General features: G+C 34.8%; 3 protein-coding genes across 3 annotated transcripts; 1 reads left to right on the plus strand and 2 right to left on the minus strand.

Moving 5' to 3' along the window:
• Positions 1 to 399: 399 nt before the first annotated feature.
• On the minus strand, positions 400 to 1,630 carry LOC132062637 (uncharacterized). Its single transcript, XM_059455169.1, has 3 exons — positions 1,474 to 1,630; positions 1,241 to 1,370; positions 400 to 982 (listed from the first exon to the last, which is right to left on the minus strand). Exons 1-3 carry the CDS (start codon positions 1,531 to 1,533, stop codon positions 477 to 479), a joined length of 696 nt encoding a protein of 231 aa, XP_059311152.1. The 5' UTR covers positions 1,534 to 1,630; the 3' UTR covers positions 400 to 476.
• Positions 1,631 to 4,120: 2,490 nt separating this feature from the next.
• On the plus strand, positions 4,121 to 6,271 carry LOC132064058 (pentatricopeptide repeat-containing protein At2g45350, chloroplastic). Its single transcript, XM_059456921.1, has one exon. It carries the CDS (start codon positions 4,199 to 4,201, stop codon positions 6,074 to 6,076), a length of 1,878 nt encoding a protein of 625 aa, XP_059312904.1. The 5' UTR covers positions 4,121 to 4,198; the 3' UTR covers positions 6,077 to 6,271.
• A 4,270-nt stretch (positions 6,272 to 10,541) lies between these two features.
• On the minus strand, positions 10,542 to 14,067 carry LOC132064059 (LRR receptor-like serine/threonine-protein kinase GSO1). The gene is made up of 4 exons (XM_059456922.1): positions 13,536 to 14,067; positions 12,692 to 12,952; positions 11,672 to 12,526; positions 10,542 to 11,377 (listed from the first exon to the last, which is right to left on the minus strand). Exons 1-4 carry the CDS (start codon positions 13,987 to 13,989, stop codon positions 10,893 to 10,895), a joined length of 2,055 nt encoding a protein of 684 aa, XP_059312905.1. The 5' UTR covers positions 13,990 to 14,067; the 3' UTR covers positions 10,542 to 10,892.
• Positions 14,068 to 19,036: the final 4,969 nt, after the last annotated feature.

Genomic DNA, 19,036 nt, shown 5'->3' on the forward strand with positions numbered 1-19,036 from the left:
TATATGAGTATATAGCAAAGTGAAGGTGTCTTCCTAAATTGCATCAAGTACATGATAACACGCGAATTGACAACACATGAATGGAGTATATATGAGCATATAGCAAAATGAAGTGCGTATATAGCAAAACTAAGGTGCCTCTTTTCTTCTTCATTCTTTTAAGGCCAGGTCTATACAAAAGTACACGAGTACATGACAAGTGACAACACAAGAATCGTTTCCTAGATTAACAACACGCATCACCAGAAAAGCTAATTACGACTCTATGCAGAAATTAATGCAAATACTATTAATATCTTCCTATCTATACAGAGAAAGAGGAAATGGTAATCGAATTTGCATCTTCCTCTTGAGCCAGAATTTTCTCTAAGAGAATTCAAAATATAAAGAAGTAACACATGAAGAAGTCAAGAATGCGGATTCGATATTTAGTATATATGTACATATACATTAAACAAGATTTGACATTTGTATATTCATCGTCGGAACACATGTTCTTCACCTGAGTCTTGATCAACATGCCTAATCCAATGCTTTGGATTTTTTCTGGACTTCAGACTTCCATCATAATTACTGCTTGCTATATAAGCAATCTCTAATCCATAATTTCCAAATGGAAGTGTTATTGCTCTCACAACATTTACTTTGGCATCCAGCACCCCTTTCCAGCTGAACCTACTGCTTACACTTATATTATTCCTTTTGCTTTCACTTTTACATACCAAAATTGCTCCATGTTGACTCAATTTAACACTAGTTAAAGCTCTGGCAAAGTCTTTTCTCCCACCATCAACAATCAGAAAATGAACCCTATAGATCAGCTTTTTTCTCATTACCTCCTCCACCTCTCCCACCACGACTTCCGGCAAGGAGACGTCAGCCAATAACTTGTGCATGGCGCTGACGTATTCTACTCTTGACGCTTCTTCCGGTACGACGCATATGTGCCTCCCATGTGTGTGTTTCGCCGCTATGGCCAGGCCTGTCGTAAAAGACATACAGTACTTAAGTACCTAATTAATAAAAAGATGCATATGATCTCTCAATTAACAGTAAATTTAAGCTTTTGGATGAGGTGATTATACGATTTAATTACTGTAACATGGTACCACAACATGCAAAGCTCTCAATTTAATTATCAGTGTCACCCGTTAATACTACAAAAAATTAAATGAGATTAAGTGTGTTCTATTTAACAGTTATATAACTTTAAAGATAAAGTGATCACACAATTTAATACCCGTGCTTGTGGGGATATTTGCGTTGCCACTTTCTTGTTTCTTCCGTACTTCAACTATTAATTTTGCGTTATATCCTGCAGCTATGGCTGATAAAAATTCCGCAGCAGTTGTTTTACTTGATATTTCACACTGCATGCATATGAGTCCAATTAATCAATTGAAGGAAAAAAGAATAGAAGGCACGTATATAGATATATAGACAAATTAATAGAAGTAAATTGTTTTTGCTTACTATTTGTATGGTGTCAAGATAAGCTTTAGAAGCTGTTTCTGGAGACCAAACTAATGTCATCTCTATTATTTCTTCTTCGTCTTCTTCTTTTAAGGAGGATGTTTTCCTTTCAGTACATGAAAGAAATTAAATGGTGGATTAATTATCTTGTACAAGAGGTGTTTGGTTGCTATTATATATATATATATATATATATATATATATATATATATATCTATATATCTATATAAAGTAGATATATAGTTTGTTTCTTGAAAACCGTTGGCATTTTGTATCCACAACACCAAACCTGCCTTAGTAGCTAAGCTAGTCAATGAGCTTTTTCTAATTTTTAAAACTGTCTTTTTCTACCTATAGATAATTTAAACTTAGTACTCCTATTAAATTTAGTTATGAGCAACAGATCCATCTCCTAGATATCATTCTTTGTTTTTTAAAACTCTATTTTATCATTTGGTACGACACTATATAATTTGGGTGTTGACATTGAGATATAACACAAAAGCCAACAACCTTTATAAACTACGGCGTACTTTCCTGAAGCATCTAGCTAATTAGCTTGTTCTATATGTGCATGAACCTAATGTAAGAGATGTAATTTATGCTAGCTAATCGACAAAATACGCACATTTACGTGGATAGGCATGGTTGGTTAAATTAATACCTTTTTTAAAAATAAAAAAAAATTGTTAAGAATTTGAATTATAGTATAAAGGAAATACGCATGGAAGTGATGCATCGTTGAGTCAACTTCTCCAGTTGCAATTAGTTGGAGCGTGATAACTACTAAATAAAAGTGAACGTTCCTTTTTCAGATTTCTTTTCCCAACTAGTTGCTTACAAAACTACATTTAGCCCCTCAATTCTTCTCCTACTCTATAAATCTAAATAGTCAAATCAGATAATTACGTTAAATTTTTATATAAGGTCTACCAATTAATTTATCTAATCAAAATCCACTAGGGCCGTACAGAGTTCAGCGTAGACCTTACCGTATATTAAGATCTAAAAATAAATAAATAAACAAAAATTAGGAAGATGTGATAACTTATCATGGCGGCCTAGAGGATGAATGATGCTCATCAATTATTTATGTTTTATTTATTCGCGACCATTATATGCACAAACTATATAAGTTGCTCAATCCATTAATAATCAAAACTTTAGCGGTAACTTCATGAATTAAGCTTGTTACATCATTCGTTTGTCTCAAAACTTTTATCTGTTAGGGGTCGTTTGGTTGGAAACAAGTTATCCTGGGATAACTTATCCTAGGATTAGTTATTCCACACTCCCATAGGGATAAAATAACATTACTATCTCGGGATTAGTTATACCGCGACTTTATCCCAACCAAACATGGGATAAACTCATCTCAAATATAATCCCGAGATTATTTATCCTTATCCCTCATACCAAACTAGCCCTTAAATTATAGCTAGCGTGGAGGAATATTAGTGATAATAAGAGCTGAAATACCATCCACAATGAAAAAAATATTTAAGCTGTTAGATAGTGATAGTATAAAAAGTCTTTATAATATCATTTATCAATGTATATAACATAAATCTTATTGATAATTATCAAAATCTAGTGCGAAATATTATTAATAATTATTGAAATCTAATTAAACAATGAAGATTACTAGGGTTCAAATTCCAGCATAGATTAACATAAAAATTAGTAGGCTATTTCTGCCTATTTATCTAAGCTGTAATTAGAGAGCATACATCTAAAATTTGTGCGGAAGATAACAGCTGTTCGGTGAATAGTCGATGTGTACATTTTCCAAACTGACCCGAAAATCACAATTTACCAAAGAAAAAGAAAAACAAAGCATCTAAAGCGTATGAATATTATTTTTGGTTGATCAATCCGACCCCCCTGCCAACCATACCATCTCTTTTCTTCTTTGTTTTAATTTAAAAAGGTATCAAAAAACTGGTGAATGGTTTTGTGACACATACTAGGTTTTTTAATTAAAACTCCTTTCCTTTATACCTGATAATTAAGGTTATGGCAAGCTGCAGCTTAATTATCAAATCTTGAGTTATATATTCGAGAACATGTTCATGTAAGTTACATAAAAATTGTGGGAAAGGATGTTCGATGTTTTATTCATATAGGCGGATCCATGATTTAAAGTTTATAATTTTGACAATAAATTCAAGTTAATATATAATAATAGTTAGGTTCACAATCAAATTTATATATATAGTGAATTTTTAACTTTATAAGGCTAGATCTGCGCCCTACTTTTTAAGATGCGTAAAAGGGAAAATGGTGTACAGTTCATGGGATTTTATTATATTAAGGGTTATTTGCACTTTGGCTCTATTTTGTGTTGGTCTTTAATTTCTGTCCCTCAAATAAATAACGAACATAATTTTATATTTTCGCATCATAATATTTCATAAGTTATGTTCCGCACTTGCTCTACCAGCCGTAAGTTCAATTTAGAACTGCAAAAATTAAGGCCATTTGAAGGACAAACCGTGCAATTTCTTCTTGTGTTAAGCCGCAAAATTATCAAGTGAATCCAAATCTTATGTCATTTCAACCAAAAAGCCTTACGCCAGATATTTTTATGGGCCAGCATCAGTTATAGCCCAATTGCCAACAAAAATCAATCCTCTTAACCGTTATATTGGCCGTTAAAAAAATTAACGAACACTTCACTCTTTGTACATAGCTCAAGAACAAGGAACTCAAAGCACAAAAACTGATGCTTCTTGTAGCAAATTCAAACCAAACATGGAACTTAACACACCCAACACTTACTTTCTCACAAAAATGCAAAACACAAGTGGACATTGATCAACTTCATGCCCGATTAATAACCACAAGACTAATAAAAAATCCATTTTTGACCACAAAACTTATCTTAAACTTCTCTTCTTCCCCTTACACACCCGTCATTGAATTTGCTCGTTTTCTATTCTTTTCTGATAACTTCTGTTGTTCAAAGCGAAATCAAGAAGACCCATTTCTTTGGAATGTAATAATGAAGTCTTTTTCACATGGAAATGACCCTTATAAGGCTTTTGAAGTGTTCTGTCTAATGCTTAAAAATGGTGTTTTTGTGGATGAGTATTCTTTATCTATAGTGTTGAAAGCATGTTCAAAAATGGGTTTTGTTAAGCATGGAATGCAAGTTCATGGACTATTGAGGAAATTAGGATTTGGGTCTGATGTATTTTTGCAAAATTGTTTGATTTCTATGTATATAAGGTGTGGGTATGTTGAGTATGGTCACCAAGTGTTTGATAGAATGTCCATGAGAGATTCTATTTCATATAATACTATGATTGATGGGTATGTGAAATGTGGCATGCTTGATGTTGCTTGTTGTTTGTTTGATTTTATGCCAATGGAGATGAGGAATTTGGTTTCTTGGAATGCTATGCTTACTGGTTATGTCAAATTGGATCAAGGGTTTGATGTTGTTTGGGATTTGTTTGATAAAATGCCCGAAAGGGATTTGGTTTCTTGGAATTTGATGCTTTATTGTTGTGTGAAAAGTGGAAATTTTGAAAAGGGTACTGCTTTCTTTGACATGATACCGAAGAAGGATGTTGTTAGTTGGGCTATAATGGTGGATGGGTATGCAAAAATTGGTAAGATTGATATTGCAAGACGTTTCTTTGATGAAATGCCTGAAAGGGATGTGGTTTCTTGCAATGCTATTATGGCTGGGTATGTCAAGAATGGACACTGCCTTGAAGCATTAAAAGTATTTCGTGATATGTTAAGAGGGAGTAGCTTGGCTCCTGATAGTACCACCTTGTTGATTGCGCTTTCTGCAGTGGCAGAGTTAGGTTACATTGATGATGGGATTGGACTACACTGTTATATAGCGGAGAATGGGTTTCTTGTGGCTGGAAAGCTTGGTGTCGCTTTGATAGACATGTATGCAAAATGTGGCAATATAGATAGTGCAATGGGCGTGTTCAGTGAAATCAAAGAGAAAAACGTTGATCACTGGAATTCTATGATTGGTGGTTTGGCCATTCATGGCTTTGGGGACCTAGCTTTCCAATTGTTCATGGAGATGGAAAGACTTTCATTAGATATAGATGATATCACATTTATAACGGTTTTGAATGCTTGTGGTCATTCTGGACTGGTAAAGGAAGGCATGATCTGTTTCGAAATCATGAGAAGGGCACATCATATGGAACCTAAACTCCAGCATTATGGATGCATGGTTGACATCCTTAGCCGAGCAGGGTATGTGGAGGAGGCCATAAAATTTGTCGATGAAATGCCAATCTGTCCTAATGATGTAGTTTGGCGAACGTTGCTAAGTTCATGCAGGAATCAAGAAAACGTCCACATTGGAGACCCAATGGATAAGCATTTAGTTGGACTGAATTCTCATAATTCAAGTTCCTATGTGCTTTTGTCTAACGTATTTGCTCAATTTGGTAAGTGGGACTATGTGAGAAGGGTTCGGACAATAATGAAAGAAAGAGACCTGAAGAAAATTGTTGGAAGCAGTAGGATTGAGCTCCAAGGAATTGTCCACGAGTTCTCTGTGGGAGACAAATCCCATGATCAAGTTGAAGAGATCTATTCCACATTACAGATGGTTTGTGTATAGCTGTGAGGTCTCTCCTTTGTGGTCGAGGAGTTTACCTCCATTCACGAAGCCAATTTTAACTAGTCATTTGCATTTTCTAGCTCAGGACAGGGAATTATTTTAAGCTGTTCCTCTGTAATTAGCAAAGTACCAGGAAAGACAATCCTGCAACTTGTAAATTTAAGTCAATGTATCTAATAAGAGAAGTTCAAAATATAACTGCATGCAGTTAAACACTCTTTTACCTCCTTCACAATTCATAGAGTACCACATCTTGAATCCCCCATGCCACACCTAACTACCTCAAGGGCCAAGAATATGTGGATGTTAAATTCCACCAGTTAATGGGATAGGCATTGACATCATTAAAATGAGATTGTAACATAGTAATAAAGAAAATGTAAATGCAAGGACTTCTAGTATTTTATTTTATTTTTTATTTTATTTTTTATGTTGTATAATATTGACCTGAGATAAGTTTACATAGAGTAACATGGTAAGTGAGAATTTTGGAATTGAGGCTTAGTAGGCGTTTGGCCATCCCATGGTTTGAAACCAGTGCTTGGACATACGTTTGGAACCATGGTTTGAAACTATGGTTTCAACTTTTTAAATATAAAATTTAACCCATAAGTTTATATTTTGTAAAAAAAGATCCATAAGTTGGTAGATATTTTTAACAATTACCCCCATCAATCACTTACCAATTTCATTAACTTCCACCAAATTTTATTTATGTCTACCAACCTTTTAATTTTGTAAAAAAAGACCTATAGTTTAATTTTATTTATTGAACTAAAATTTGATCAATTGATGTTGTATTTTTAGAAAGGTCTTCTAGTATTAATTTTGAGCCGGTTGTTATGAATTAGTGTATTAATTTTGTTATGAACTGTGACTTGCTCATTTGGTAAGATTGTATAAGAATTGAGAATGTTTTGATAGTTTTCACAACTTGTGGGGTTTTTATGTGTATAAGAGAAAATGCTCCTTAAAATATCTAAAATGCATGTCCAAACATGATTTCAAACCATAGTTTCAAACCATGTCCAAACGGGGCCTTAGTTACTATTGTTGTTGTACTTGTTTGGGGCATCGCTGAGCTAGATTATTATAGTTTGTGCGTCCAAGCTGCCAATACAAGATAAGAGCTTCAAAATAGCAAGTGTTTATAGTAAAGGGAACAGGGAGAGTGATCCAGTGGGATTCAGTAACTAAGTGAGTAATAGTTGATTCAAAGTTGAAGATTGTCATTGGTAGTGGATTAGGGTCCTTCCTATAGTAGAGAGACCAGCCCTAATGGTCCACCTAAGACGTGCGGTTAAGAGTCTTGGGAGTTGGAAATAAGCCATTCCACTCATTCATAGACAGAACATGAATGTCTAGAATCCATATTATAGAAGGAGACATTGCTTTTGCTAATTGAAACTGAAGGCTGATATAAAATCGATCTATTTCCGGCATCATATCCACAGTTAGCTCATTTATCCTAATTAGCAGTTCTAGCTTTGTTTCAAGGTCACGATGATTGATTCTTGGAGGTGGTTGTGAATATCTCGGAAGGTGGACATTGTGGGTTCACTCGGTAACCCCCTGTTTGGATGGTGGTTTCCCGTGGTTCATTAATGTATGGTTTTCTATGAAACCATGTTTGTTTCCATTATTCTTAAAATTATGTGGTATGGTATTGTAAACCCGTGGTTCATTCCATGATTATATAACCATAAAAAGTCTCAATTTTGAAAACCACGGATTTGGTGGTTTTTTGTGGTTGCGTATTTCATTTCTCCATTATACCCCACCCTCCACCATCCGCCCCACCTCACCCCCACCCTACCACGCACCCCCACCCCGACCCTACCACTCATCCCCACCCCACCCCACGCTACCACCCACCCCCACCCCCACGCTACCACCCACCCCACCCCACTCCCCCCGCCACCCACCCCCACCACCCCAACCACAACCCACTACCCCTCACCACCGCCCAATCCCACCCCATAACAACTCACGCCCACCCTTATCCTACAACACCCAAGTCACACCACCTACCCCTCCACCACCCCCACCTCACCACCACCCAACCCCACCCCTACAACCACTCACCCCCACCCTACCACCCACTACCCCCACTCTCATCCCACAACTACCCACCTCACACCACCCGCACCCACTACCTACTTATTTTTTAAAGTTCCTATTTATTCTTTATCTGAGTTTTATTAATATATATAAATTAATTTCTAATTAAGAGTTAAAGATATTTTAGTAAACTTACAAGTATTATATACACATACAAATAAAACCAAATAATATAAATGTTATTAAATCACAACAAACGATACAGTCTATCCGAACATTATGTTCATTAATACGTAGACAATACAATACAACACCATACTATACCATACTGTACATTAATGAACCACGGGAAACAACCATCCAAACAGAGGGTAAGAGGGCACATTGCTGAAGGTTCGTCGCATAACCCTGCAATGGAGCGTTGCACGGGGTAGCTTTGGCTTCTATGGGCTGGACCTCGCTTTGAGCCAGTTGGCTCTGGCCCAGGTCAAGTTTTGAACTACCACAGGATGAAAGAGTGAAAATTAAGGATATAAAATGATCAGATACTATTTGTGAATCGCCGACTAGGAAACCTACCAAGTTTTTACTATTTCACGTCCTCTTCAAATTAGGCCATCAACAGTACAAATTGGGACATGTTTGTCATGGATCACCACTGATTTTCACTTAAGTGGGTTTTTCAAAATGACATCAACTTGGGGGTAGAACGTGTGTAGTCAATTATTCGTCCAATCCCAGCTATCAATTAGAGTATGAAACTAGAGTTAGCCTACTAGAGAAAGTCATATTACTTCTTTAACTCTGAATTCTCTTAGACCCTTAGGTTCCTCCATCCAAGAACTTTTTTAGCACATTCTGAAAAAATCATAAAATCATACTGCAATTTCAGCAATAAAAATAGTACTAGTATCAATTAATTAAAGGAGCTAGATGCTGTAGAATAATAGGAATCCCTACTGTGCTACTAGTAGGGAGGGCAAGAGAAGGATGACAACTTTGCCAAGGACAAAAAATATTCACAGGCAACACAGAGTAGAAAGTGGGGGAAAACATAAAGTTGCTTCTCTGGTCACGAGAACCTACTTGTCATAAAATACTGAACGAGCTTAAATTCTACCACAGAACTGCGCAAAATAATGTTTATACTATTAGGTCAGCAAGTAACTGTCCATAATAAGTGGAATAAGTAAGCTGAAAAATGAGTCAGTGATAGTATGAATTTTACAATGTCAGTGTGCATAAGTTATATCCAAACTGAACATGTACTACAGTTAATCATTTGGCCAACTATGTTTTGGCTGCTATAGCGAGATGTTATTATAGAAAGACAAATAATATAATATAACATGAAAGATCGGTCTCACAGAAAACTCGGATGTTATAGTGAGATAATATTATAGAAGATGGTTTGTTATAGATATGTCTTGACTGTATTTCCTCATTCTTTTTCGTAAAGAATGAAAACCACATGATCAAGTTTGTGAACTTCAACCTTGTCCTATTCTTGGAAGATGAAGTAAAATTGTAAGTGTAGACACAGAAAAGAGTCAAGTTTTGCTGCAATGCTGGTCCAGGGATTGGAGGGGCATTATTGTCCTGTTTGGTTCCAGCCAAAACTTTCAAATTATTTTCTTGTTTGGAATTTCTGGTGGTGGAATCAAACGTCAGAAGATCACATGTTGGGATTAGAAGAATTTGGATCTTAGCTGGAGTAAGAAGTTGTTTTGCCATCTTGACTTTGGTTACATCACATTCTGGAGAGTAAGTTGGACCATTCACTCATTCAGTTTTATCAATTTGAAGTGCTCAAATTGATATGTGTCCAAAATTTATAGCCTAGGATACTACATATCATTATGTCCTCTTTCTGTTTTCTTCTATTCCCTTTTTCCTTTTTGAGCTTACTGATGGGGGTAGAAATACTGTTTTTTGAAGTACATTTCATATAATTTTGTGATCTCCTAGTTTACTTCTTGTAGACAAGACTGACTAAACAACCTGTACCCTCACTAGTTGTTTGGTTGCTGTTGGAGTTATGCAATTAGTTACGTAAGGTTTAGTTATGCAGGATTTAGTTATTCATTTATTATTAGTTATTGCTTCTTCTACTCTGCATAAAATATTGCATCAACTTCCTCATAACTTATATTACATATAATTAGTTATCTGGGATTGTAGACTAATAAACAAACATCGTACTTGATATGCTGAATTTTATACATATCAACTAAAATGATACCAGCCATGTTACTAATTATGTTGATTCTAATGTATGAACAATTCACTTCCTAACCAACAACCAAACGACCCCTCGGTGTTAATTGTTGAAGACCTCTAATTCTGTCGTTAGTAAATAGAGAAATTGATCACTGGTTACAAAAAACTGTTCTACAAAATATGATACTATGAAAGTAGTATTCCAATAACAAGAGGTCATTTATGATACTTGTAAAACAGTTAGTAATAAATAGAAATTGAAGTTCTGATACACTAGTTTGCAAGTGGAGAAACCTGCTGAGAATCATGGCTAAGTGACAATAATACAAGAGAACTGATCTCTCAAGGCTATCTACGTCGAGGTGCATTAGTTATAAACTATGTGGAACAGCCGCTGAAATTCATATGCATCGTCCTAAAGCACAAGTCGTGCCGGACCGAAAGGATGGGAAAAGAGTGCCAACTCCTGGCATCAGAAAGCAGTTAGTATCACGCTCCTAATGGTCATTTGGGAATTTGGGTTTTACACGAGCATTCAAGACTTGCTGGAGGTCAAGTCATTCAGTTCTTGCATGACGATTTCAATGGTTGGCCTCTGATCTGGTGACTCGTGCGTGCAAAGTAGAGCAACCTTTGCCATCTGAACTGCCTCCGCTTCAACAAAGTTGCCCCAAAGATTCGGGTCAACGAAGTCTTCAAATCTGGACATCTCTGCCCCTTGATGGTTAGAGTTTGTGATTCTACGCCTTCCGGAGAGAATCTGGAATATAATCATGCCAAAGGCGTAGAGATCACTCTTTTCGGTGAACCTGCCAGTGGTTGTATACTCGGGAGCTAGATAGCCCATTGCAGCACTTTCCTTGAGTGTTGAGAAGACAATGTCATCTGCTAGTAGTTTGTGCAGACCAGACTCTGAGAGCAATGGGTTGTAGTGTTGGTCAACAAGTACTTTTTCAGCTGATATATTTCGATGGACTAGGGCAGGTTTGCCTCCCTTGTTTCCATGCAAGTAATGAATACCTGTTAAACAACACTTATGAGATTCCGTTATTCAAATAACAAGGACAAGAAAAAGTATTAACCACAAAAGATTATAGGCAGACTGTTATCAAATCCTATAGAAATACTTTCAGGAGGAACACAGAGCTCAAGGATAAAAAAAGATTAGTTTATATCCATTCTATCACTTCAAGAGGTAAACCATGTTTATTAGCACATGAAATTTCTTTCCATTGCTAAGATCTGATAGAGCATAAATTTGGTTGTCAAAGAGCTATGATGAGAACATGAGACAATAATCAAACAGTAGCTCACCTCTGGCGATGCCTTTGATTATAGAAAGTCTGGTAGACCAATCAAGGACCTTTCCTTTTCCATCCTTCACGTCAAGGTACTGCAACAAATTTCCATTGGGGACAAAATCATAGATCAGAAAGCATTCTCCCCGACCTTTTGAACAGCAAAAGCCTCTCAACCTCAGAAGATTTTCATGTTTCAATGAAGTCAAGAGCTTTAGTCCCTTGAGAAATTCAGTTTCATCAGACTTGCAGCTAGTCTTGGAAATGCACTTAATAGCAACAATAGACCCATCCCTCAATGTCCCTTTATAGACAGCTGTGAAATTACTCTTGCCTAACAAATTTGCCTCAGAAAAGTACTGTGTAGCAGACTCAACTTCATCCAAATTGAACATAAAGCTCTCAAATACTTCCTGAGAGAAAGCACTTCCACCTCGGCCTTTGCCCAATGGATCCCAACCATTGGAATACTCCAAGCTGATGAGGGGTGACGCGCTTCTTCTAGAGACTTCCTTCACTTCATCAGTACTGAGTCGCCTATCCGAGGAATCAAGAGTACCTCCAATTTTCTGCTTCCGACGGCGGTACCATGAAAATGTGAAAAGCCCAGTTACTGCTACTGCAACGAAGAGTGCAATAACGCCAACGACCACAACAGTTTGTGATTTTTTGGACTGATTCGTTTGTGTTGCTTGCACGTTTGCAGATTCTGGGATGTCTTTTTTGGGGAGACGATTCGAACCAGGTCCAAATGGTTCTGGTCTGTTTTGGTTTAGACTAGATACAGTGCAGAGTTTCAAGGAAGAAAACTCAACTCCACATAAGTCTGGATTGTTTGAGTACTGAAATCCCTCATTCAGTCTCTTTAAGGCTTCAAAAAGACCAAAAAGAGAGTTAGTTCTAGTATCATGTTTAACAATAAACATAGGGATTCATATTTGCGGGAATTAGAATACCAAATATTGCTACATTTCTGAAGCGTATGAAGCAACGAAATAGGATTAAAGGTGCTATCAAGAAATTCAAATTGAATTACCTAAAGGGACATTGCCAGAGAGGGTATTATTTCTGAGATCAACAACTTGTAGCTTTGAAGCATCGGCGAGTTTTACTGGAATCGAACCGAAAAGATTATTGAAGCTCAAATCAAGCCTGGTTAACATCTCCAAGTCTCCCAAGCTTGCAGGAATTGCCCCAGTTAACTGATTGACTTGCAAAGCAAGAACACTGAGCTTCTTCAAAGCCCCAAGTTGATTAGGTATGCTTCCAATCAACTGGTTATAACATAGTTGCAATACTGTGTAAAATCAGAAAACAAATGAAGCTCAGTTACTTTATTTGAGATTTCATTCAACAAAAAAAAAATGCAGAAAAAGGACAAAGCCACCTAAATAAAAGACTAAGAAATTTAAGTTTGCCAGCAAGGTTGGAACTTTCTTCAAGCATTAGCCCATATTGAAGCTCCAACCAATGGGCAGAGTAACTAATTACACAGAAAAGCTAAACATAAAACCAAAGCTAGAGGCTTTTTCAAGTGTTTCATGTTCTAAGCACCTATCTGTAAGCTACACAGGAACAAAAATTACCTCATTAAAGAAACTTCAAGAAACCACTTTAATATAGACTCATAATGACTAATGAATACTAAAAATCGAAGCTTTTTCAAGAAAAACCATAGGCATTGTCAAATGACTATTAACTAACAGCAAATAATTAGCCTCCAAGAAGCATTGTCACTTCTTAGGCTCTTCATTGAGCTACTCATTTCATTAAGAGAGCTATAGATCTATTTAGCAAGGTTCAAATATTCATTCAAATTAAGTAATGTTAAGCATAAAGATAGTCAAAACAGCAAAGATAGTAAAACAAAAAGAACCTACCTTGAAGATTAGACATGTTGCCAACCTCAGTAGGAATAACACCAGATAGATTATTCACATTGAGATACAAATCTGATAGCTGAGTTAAGTTGGCAATTTCTTTAGGTACAACCCCATGTAGCTTGTTGAAATGCAAGTACAACCCAGACAAGCTTTGAAGCTGACCAATCTCAGGTGGTATTTTTCCAGTAAGCTCTTTGCCTTGTAAAGAAATGTTAACAACTTGACCAAACTCATTACAAGCAATACCTTCAAAAGAACCATTGCATGGGTCAGTTGAATTAGCTGACCATGATGAAAGTTTGAGGTTTTTTGGGTCCAAAGAAGCTTTGATAGTCATAAGCAAGGATAAAGGAGTTTTAGTAACAATGGGTTCACAAGAAACACTTTGTTGTTGGTATGTTAGGATTAAGATGAAAAAGAAAATGGAAGAGAGAAAAGAGAGAAACCCCATTTTTGGTTTGCAAGAAAAATAGATGGAAAAGCTTGTGGGAAAGTTGTTTTTGGCAATAATCAAGAAAGGAGTGTTGGCTTTTGTGTGAAGAAGATATAGCAGTGGCCAGTGTGTGACTAATAAGCAGAAAGAAGAAAACTCCAAGAATCCAATTTGAATCTTGGTAACTGGTGTAACCAGTAACCGGTAACTAGCTAGCTTGGGAAGACTATTATTTTGAATAAAATTTTGTCTAAATTTAAAGAATTACTCCCTCTGTCCTAATTGATGTGTCGAGATTATGATAATCAAACCTCTTAATTATGATAGTGTTGAAAATAAAATTATATGAATTAACAATTTAAAAGGCATATAAATATATTATGATTTAAAGAAAAAAACTCGTATGATTCTCGAAATCCGTATACCGCCACATTAGTTGGGACGGAAGGAATACATTTTTAAATTTTTAAAAGAAAATTTACATTTATAGAAATTAGAGGTAGTGAAATTATATGTGAAAATTTGTTTAAGATAATTTTTTGATGTTTTAAATAATAAGAGTGTCATTTAAAATGAAATGGAGGAGTATACTATATTTTCCTATTGAGGGATGAGCAAAAGATTTTGAAACCTTTTCCTTTTGAGGGATGAACAAAAGGTTTTGAGGAACTAAGGTTGGGGATTTTATTCATTTTTGTGACTTCTTTTCTAATAGTACTACTACTTAAAAAGACAGTCAAAATAATAGAGGACTACTGAGTTCTGACTAGTAGTAAGTACTACTTCTCATAAATGTAAGAGAACAGGTTGGTTGGGTTTGAATTTTAAAATTTTGTTGCTCAAGGCATTCAATATCTGTGTAATTTTGAAACTTTTGTTCAGTTATTTTTTCAAATCAAGAAATGCTGACCTCAGTCATTTATTTCAACAAAAAAAAAAAAAAAAATTGTATTCCATTTTTTATTAATCTTATGAAAGTATAGTAGTTACAGTGCCATCATTTTTATTGAAAACTTCTCTGATAACAAAACAAAAGAAAGGGAATCTTCGCAGTGAGATTAAAAAAAGAAGATCTGATATGAAATCAATTAACACGGAAATATACAATGATGGGTTGCTTTCACGAATTGCCAAGAAAATACAAAAAGACAAAATATAATTAGTAGTAAATTAATTATGTTCTGTGAACGGAATCACATGGAAAAATTTCTTGTTTTGTCAATAAACTTTATAAGGTGATAGTCATTTTCATGCTTGGAAGACAGGGTCTAGATTGAGAACTCTTTTCCAATGCCTATTTTGTGGGAAAATAAAAAAGAAAAGAAGTACTAATAATAAGAATCAACCAGGAAAAGGAAGAATGATGAGTAAACATAGAAAAGGACCCATAACAGGAAAAGGCATGGAATTGAGTTCACAAGACTCCTGGTCACATCTTAACCAGATATTTTTTCTTGCTTTTTTATTTACTGCCAGTCTGCCACCCATAATGCTCCCCGTTTGGCCAAAGATTTTGAAATTAGAAACTTGAAACTTGAAAATTTGAGTTTTTGAAGTTGAAAACTTGAAGTTGTGTTTGGATATGCATATTATTTGAAAAACTTTGAAGTTTTGTAAGTGGAAGTTCCAAAAACTCAAAACTATAGTCCAAAATTTGAAGATAGATTTTCAAATCTGATCCAAAATCTATGGTCAAATAGATATTTGAAGATAAACTTTTAAAATTTGATCCAAAATTTATAGCCAAACGCTAGCTATGTTAGAGGCAAACATGTCGCAAGTCTTAACTATTTGATACTCAGATTTATTGAGTAGATTAATGTAGATTTGCACGATACAAAACTCATTAAATTAAAGTAAAAATATTCTCTAACATGAGTTTCTCGATTCGCAAGGCTCGACTTTGAAATCTTTAAATAGGGAAGAAGGAATCACATATATTTCACTAAATCACTCGGTAATTAAGATTTGAATTATTGTGACTGTATAGGCATTTATATAGAAAACATCCTCAATATTAACACTGCTCTGAAAAGATATTTTGCATGCAAAAAGTCCAACAAAAATAAAAAATTTAAACAGATATCTGGGAAAACATGTTACCAAAAAAAAAACTGGAGAGGACCTAAAATTTACGACAGTATGTTATGTTGCACCATGCTACTTCTATTACAAGCACATGTTAAAGAATATATTTGTTGTGAATATCGCCAGCATTTGCTCTAAGTTTATTTGTTGCATATATCTCCTTAACCAACTCTCAAGTCTCAAATCGTATAGTTGTATTTCTTTCGAAAAAGAAAATTGTAAATGTTTGTAAGTTAAATTAGTAGAACATCTCTTTAAAAAACACCTTCAATTTATTTTAGAAGGTGGTCCAAGTGTACCACTAATGTTTGCGATTTACTTTATATATGTCCTCCATTTATCTTTCTTCTCATAGGAGTTCCCTTATTGTCTTTCATTTCAAATATATCTCCCCCACTAATGGTTTTTCACTGTGTAAAAAATGATCTAATTTGGTTGATATGGTGGAATACAAAAAAGGATATATTTCGACCATTTTCAAGTGTTCAGAGGATGTTTGAACCTTTTCTATTGTTCAATTACATGTTTCAAATTATTGCAGCGGGTATATATAAATCATTTTAATAGTTTATTAGTAAATTTTGCCTTTTGTATGTCTACGTGGCTTCGACGTGGAAAATGTCCAAGCAAAACTGGAATATCATTAAAGAAGATATATCTAAGATGTAAGATAACCATGAGACTCTTATGAGCTGAAAGATAAACGGAAGATAAATCGCAAAGGTTAAGGGGTAAATCTGAATATTTTCTCTAACAAAGGTATATAATGGAACACTATCTAGAAAGCAACGAGAAAAACATAAAGCAAAATGAGAGTTTTTTTCATTTTTCTTTTCAAGATGGGAGTGATGGATCAGAATTTCACCAAAAGGAGCTAAAGAATGAACTTCCAAGCTACTTTTGTGAAAGTGGAATGGCCAGCAAGTGAGTAGTGATTGTCTTTTTGGTTTGGCTTTCACATACAGGTAGCTAGTAAAGAGTGAAAAGGTGCTGCTGGTGTGTGGTGTGTTGTCCTTACCGGAGGCGGATTCAGGATTTAAATTCTAGGAGTTCAACCTTACATTTTTAGTATTGAACCCTTTATATTTTTAAAGTTATGGGTTCATATCTACTATTTGTTAGAATTTTAATAATTTTTTACACATAAATTTATACTCCGCGTCGAAAGTTAGGGGTTCAATTGAACCCCCGTTTACTATGCTAGATACGCCACTGGTCCTTACCAAGCACGTATTCCACATTTGAAAACTTGTGAATTTTATGTTTACTACTCACATTCATTACTCCATTTCAAATTCTATAACTTTCTCTTTCCTTTTTTTGGTTTCCAATTATGCTACCAGGCTTGTGTTCTTTCAAAAAATTATAACCTTTGGCTCTATAATCATTGTACTGCCCACCAACTTTTTTCATTGGAAGTAGCTGGAGTTCACACTTCATGGTTAAGAGATGGCCAAAACCAACCCCCTCCCCCCTTAAAAATCTAGTCGCATATAGTGTTTACACCAAATTATACTAATTTATTATGATTAAGTGAGAAATTAAGACAAAAATATATTATTAATTAATTATGATTTGGTGATAGCAATATCATGTATTTATTAAATTAAACACCGAGTGCAATACAATTTTTCTCTCCTTTCACCTCACCCTCAACACAGCCCGGGAATTTGTTTGGTTATTGGGAATTTGGGATTATAAAAATTTCAATATAAACTTTGATAATTTTTGTTTTTAATTCAAGTAATACTAATATAATTATATAATGCTGACTGAATGTTGTAAATCGCACACCATATAAAAAATTATAATTCAATAAATAATGCATATCGCTAGTACTAAATAATCCAGGTTTATTATTAATCAATGGTAGAAACTGCTAATTATAATATGATATGTATAAAAAGAATTGTATATGTATAATTCAAATCAAATTAAGATGTGACCTGTGACCTTGAGGAAGCACAATAATGGTTATTGCACAGCAACCTCCATTAACTCATTCTTCCTTTTTGTGATACTACAGTCCTCTCATGTGGATATTTTCACAGTTGGGAAAATAATGATACCTTTGGGGCCTAAAGAATTTATTTGACAGAGATGCTATCTCTCGTGTCTTGTTTATTTTGGTTGTTGGACAAAACAATATAAATGGGCGAAGATTCAAATTTGTTTGAGTACTATTCATAAATGGTTAATTTTGTTCTATACTAGTACATTTTTATTCATTCATGACACTTTGCTGTTAAGAACTCGTGTATATATATATATATATATATATATATATATATATATATATATATATATATTAGAATTTCAGCTAGAAACGGTGAACTTCATAGGTTCAAATTATTCGAGAAAAAAAAGAGTTTCAAAATTACTCTTGTACTAAACTTGTATCATAATTTTAAATTACTCTAAGGTTGGAAGCTCCTTCCGAGATCAAGAATAAAATTGAAACTATTTCCTATTAATAAGAGTAATATTAACAAAAATATTTAGCAAAATCGCTTAATGATGCTAAGGTATATTTTATATTATTCCCAATAAAAATCTCCTAGTTGATATCACATTAATAAGTACAATAAAACACTAACTTTTGGATATGAAATAAATAGTCAGGATCCAGTACAATAACGCATGACATCATTTTTTTAAGGAAAAAGGATCAAAAATACCCCTCTACTTTGGAAAAAGGGCTAAAAATATCCTCCGAATTTATTTTGGGTCAAAAAGACCTTCCCGTCCTTCAAGTTTTCAAATATATCCCTGCCTTGACGGAAATTATCCGCCAAAATAATCCGAAATTATTTTTTAAACCCGTTCCATCATTTAAACACGACTCAACTAAATAATAACCAATAGGATCCCCTTATTCCCCCAATTCCCTCAAACTTCATACCTACGTATTGGGGGAACAAGGGGATCTTATGGGTTATTATTTAGTTGAGTCGGGTTTAAAAAATAATTTCGGGTT

This window comes from Lycium ferocissimum, chromosome 7 (genome assembly GCF_029784015.1).
Source record: "Lycium ferocissimum isolate CSIRO_LF1 chromosome 7, AGI_CSIRO_Lferr_CH_V1, whole genome shotgun sequence".
Classification (NCBI taxonomy): Eukaryota; Viridiplantae; Streptophyta; class Magnoliopsida; order Solanales; family Solanaceae; genus Lycium; species Lycium ferocissimum.

Coding starts and splice junctions, on each gene's coding strand:
- LOC132062637 (XM_059455169.1), bottom strand. CDS start 1,533: ATGACATTAGTTTGGTCTCCAGAAACAGCTTCTAAAGCTTATCTTGAC. Junction 1,371..1,473: donor ATCTTGACACCATACAAATA/GTAAGCAAAAAC, acceptor ATATGCATGCAG/TGTGAAATATCAAGTAAAAC. Junction 983..1,240: donor AAATATCCCCACAAGCACGG/GTATTAAATTGT, acceptor CTTTTACGACAG/GCCTGGCCATAGCGGCGAAA.
- LOC132064058 (XM_059456921.1), top strand. CDS start 4,199: ATGCTTCTTGTAGCAAATTCAAACCAAACATGGAACTTAACACACCCA.
- LOC132064059 (XM_059456922.1), bottom strand. CDS start 13,989: ATGGGGTTTCTCTCTTTTCTCTCTTCCATTTTCTTTTTCATCTTAATC. Junction 12,527..12,691: donor CTCTGGCAATGTCCCTTTAG/GTAATTCAATTT, acceptor GTCTTTTTGAAG/CCTTAAAGAGACTGAATGAG. Junction 11,378..11,671: donor AATCAAAGGCATCGCCAGAG/GTGAGCTACTGT, acceptor GTTGTTTAACAG/GTATTCATTACTTGCATGGA.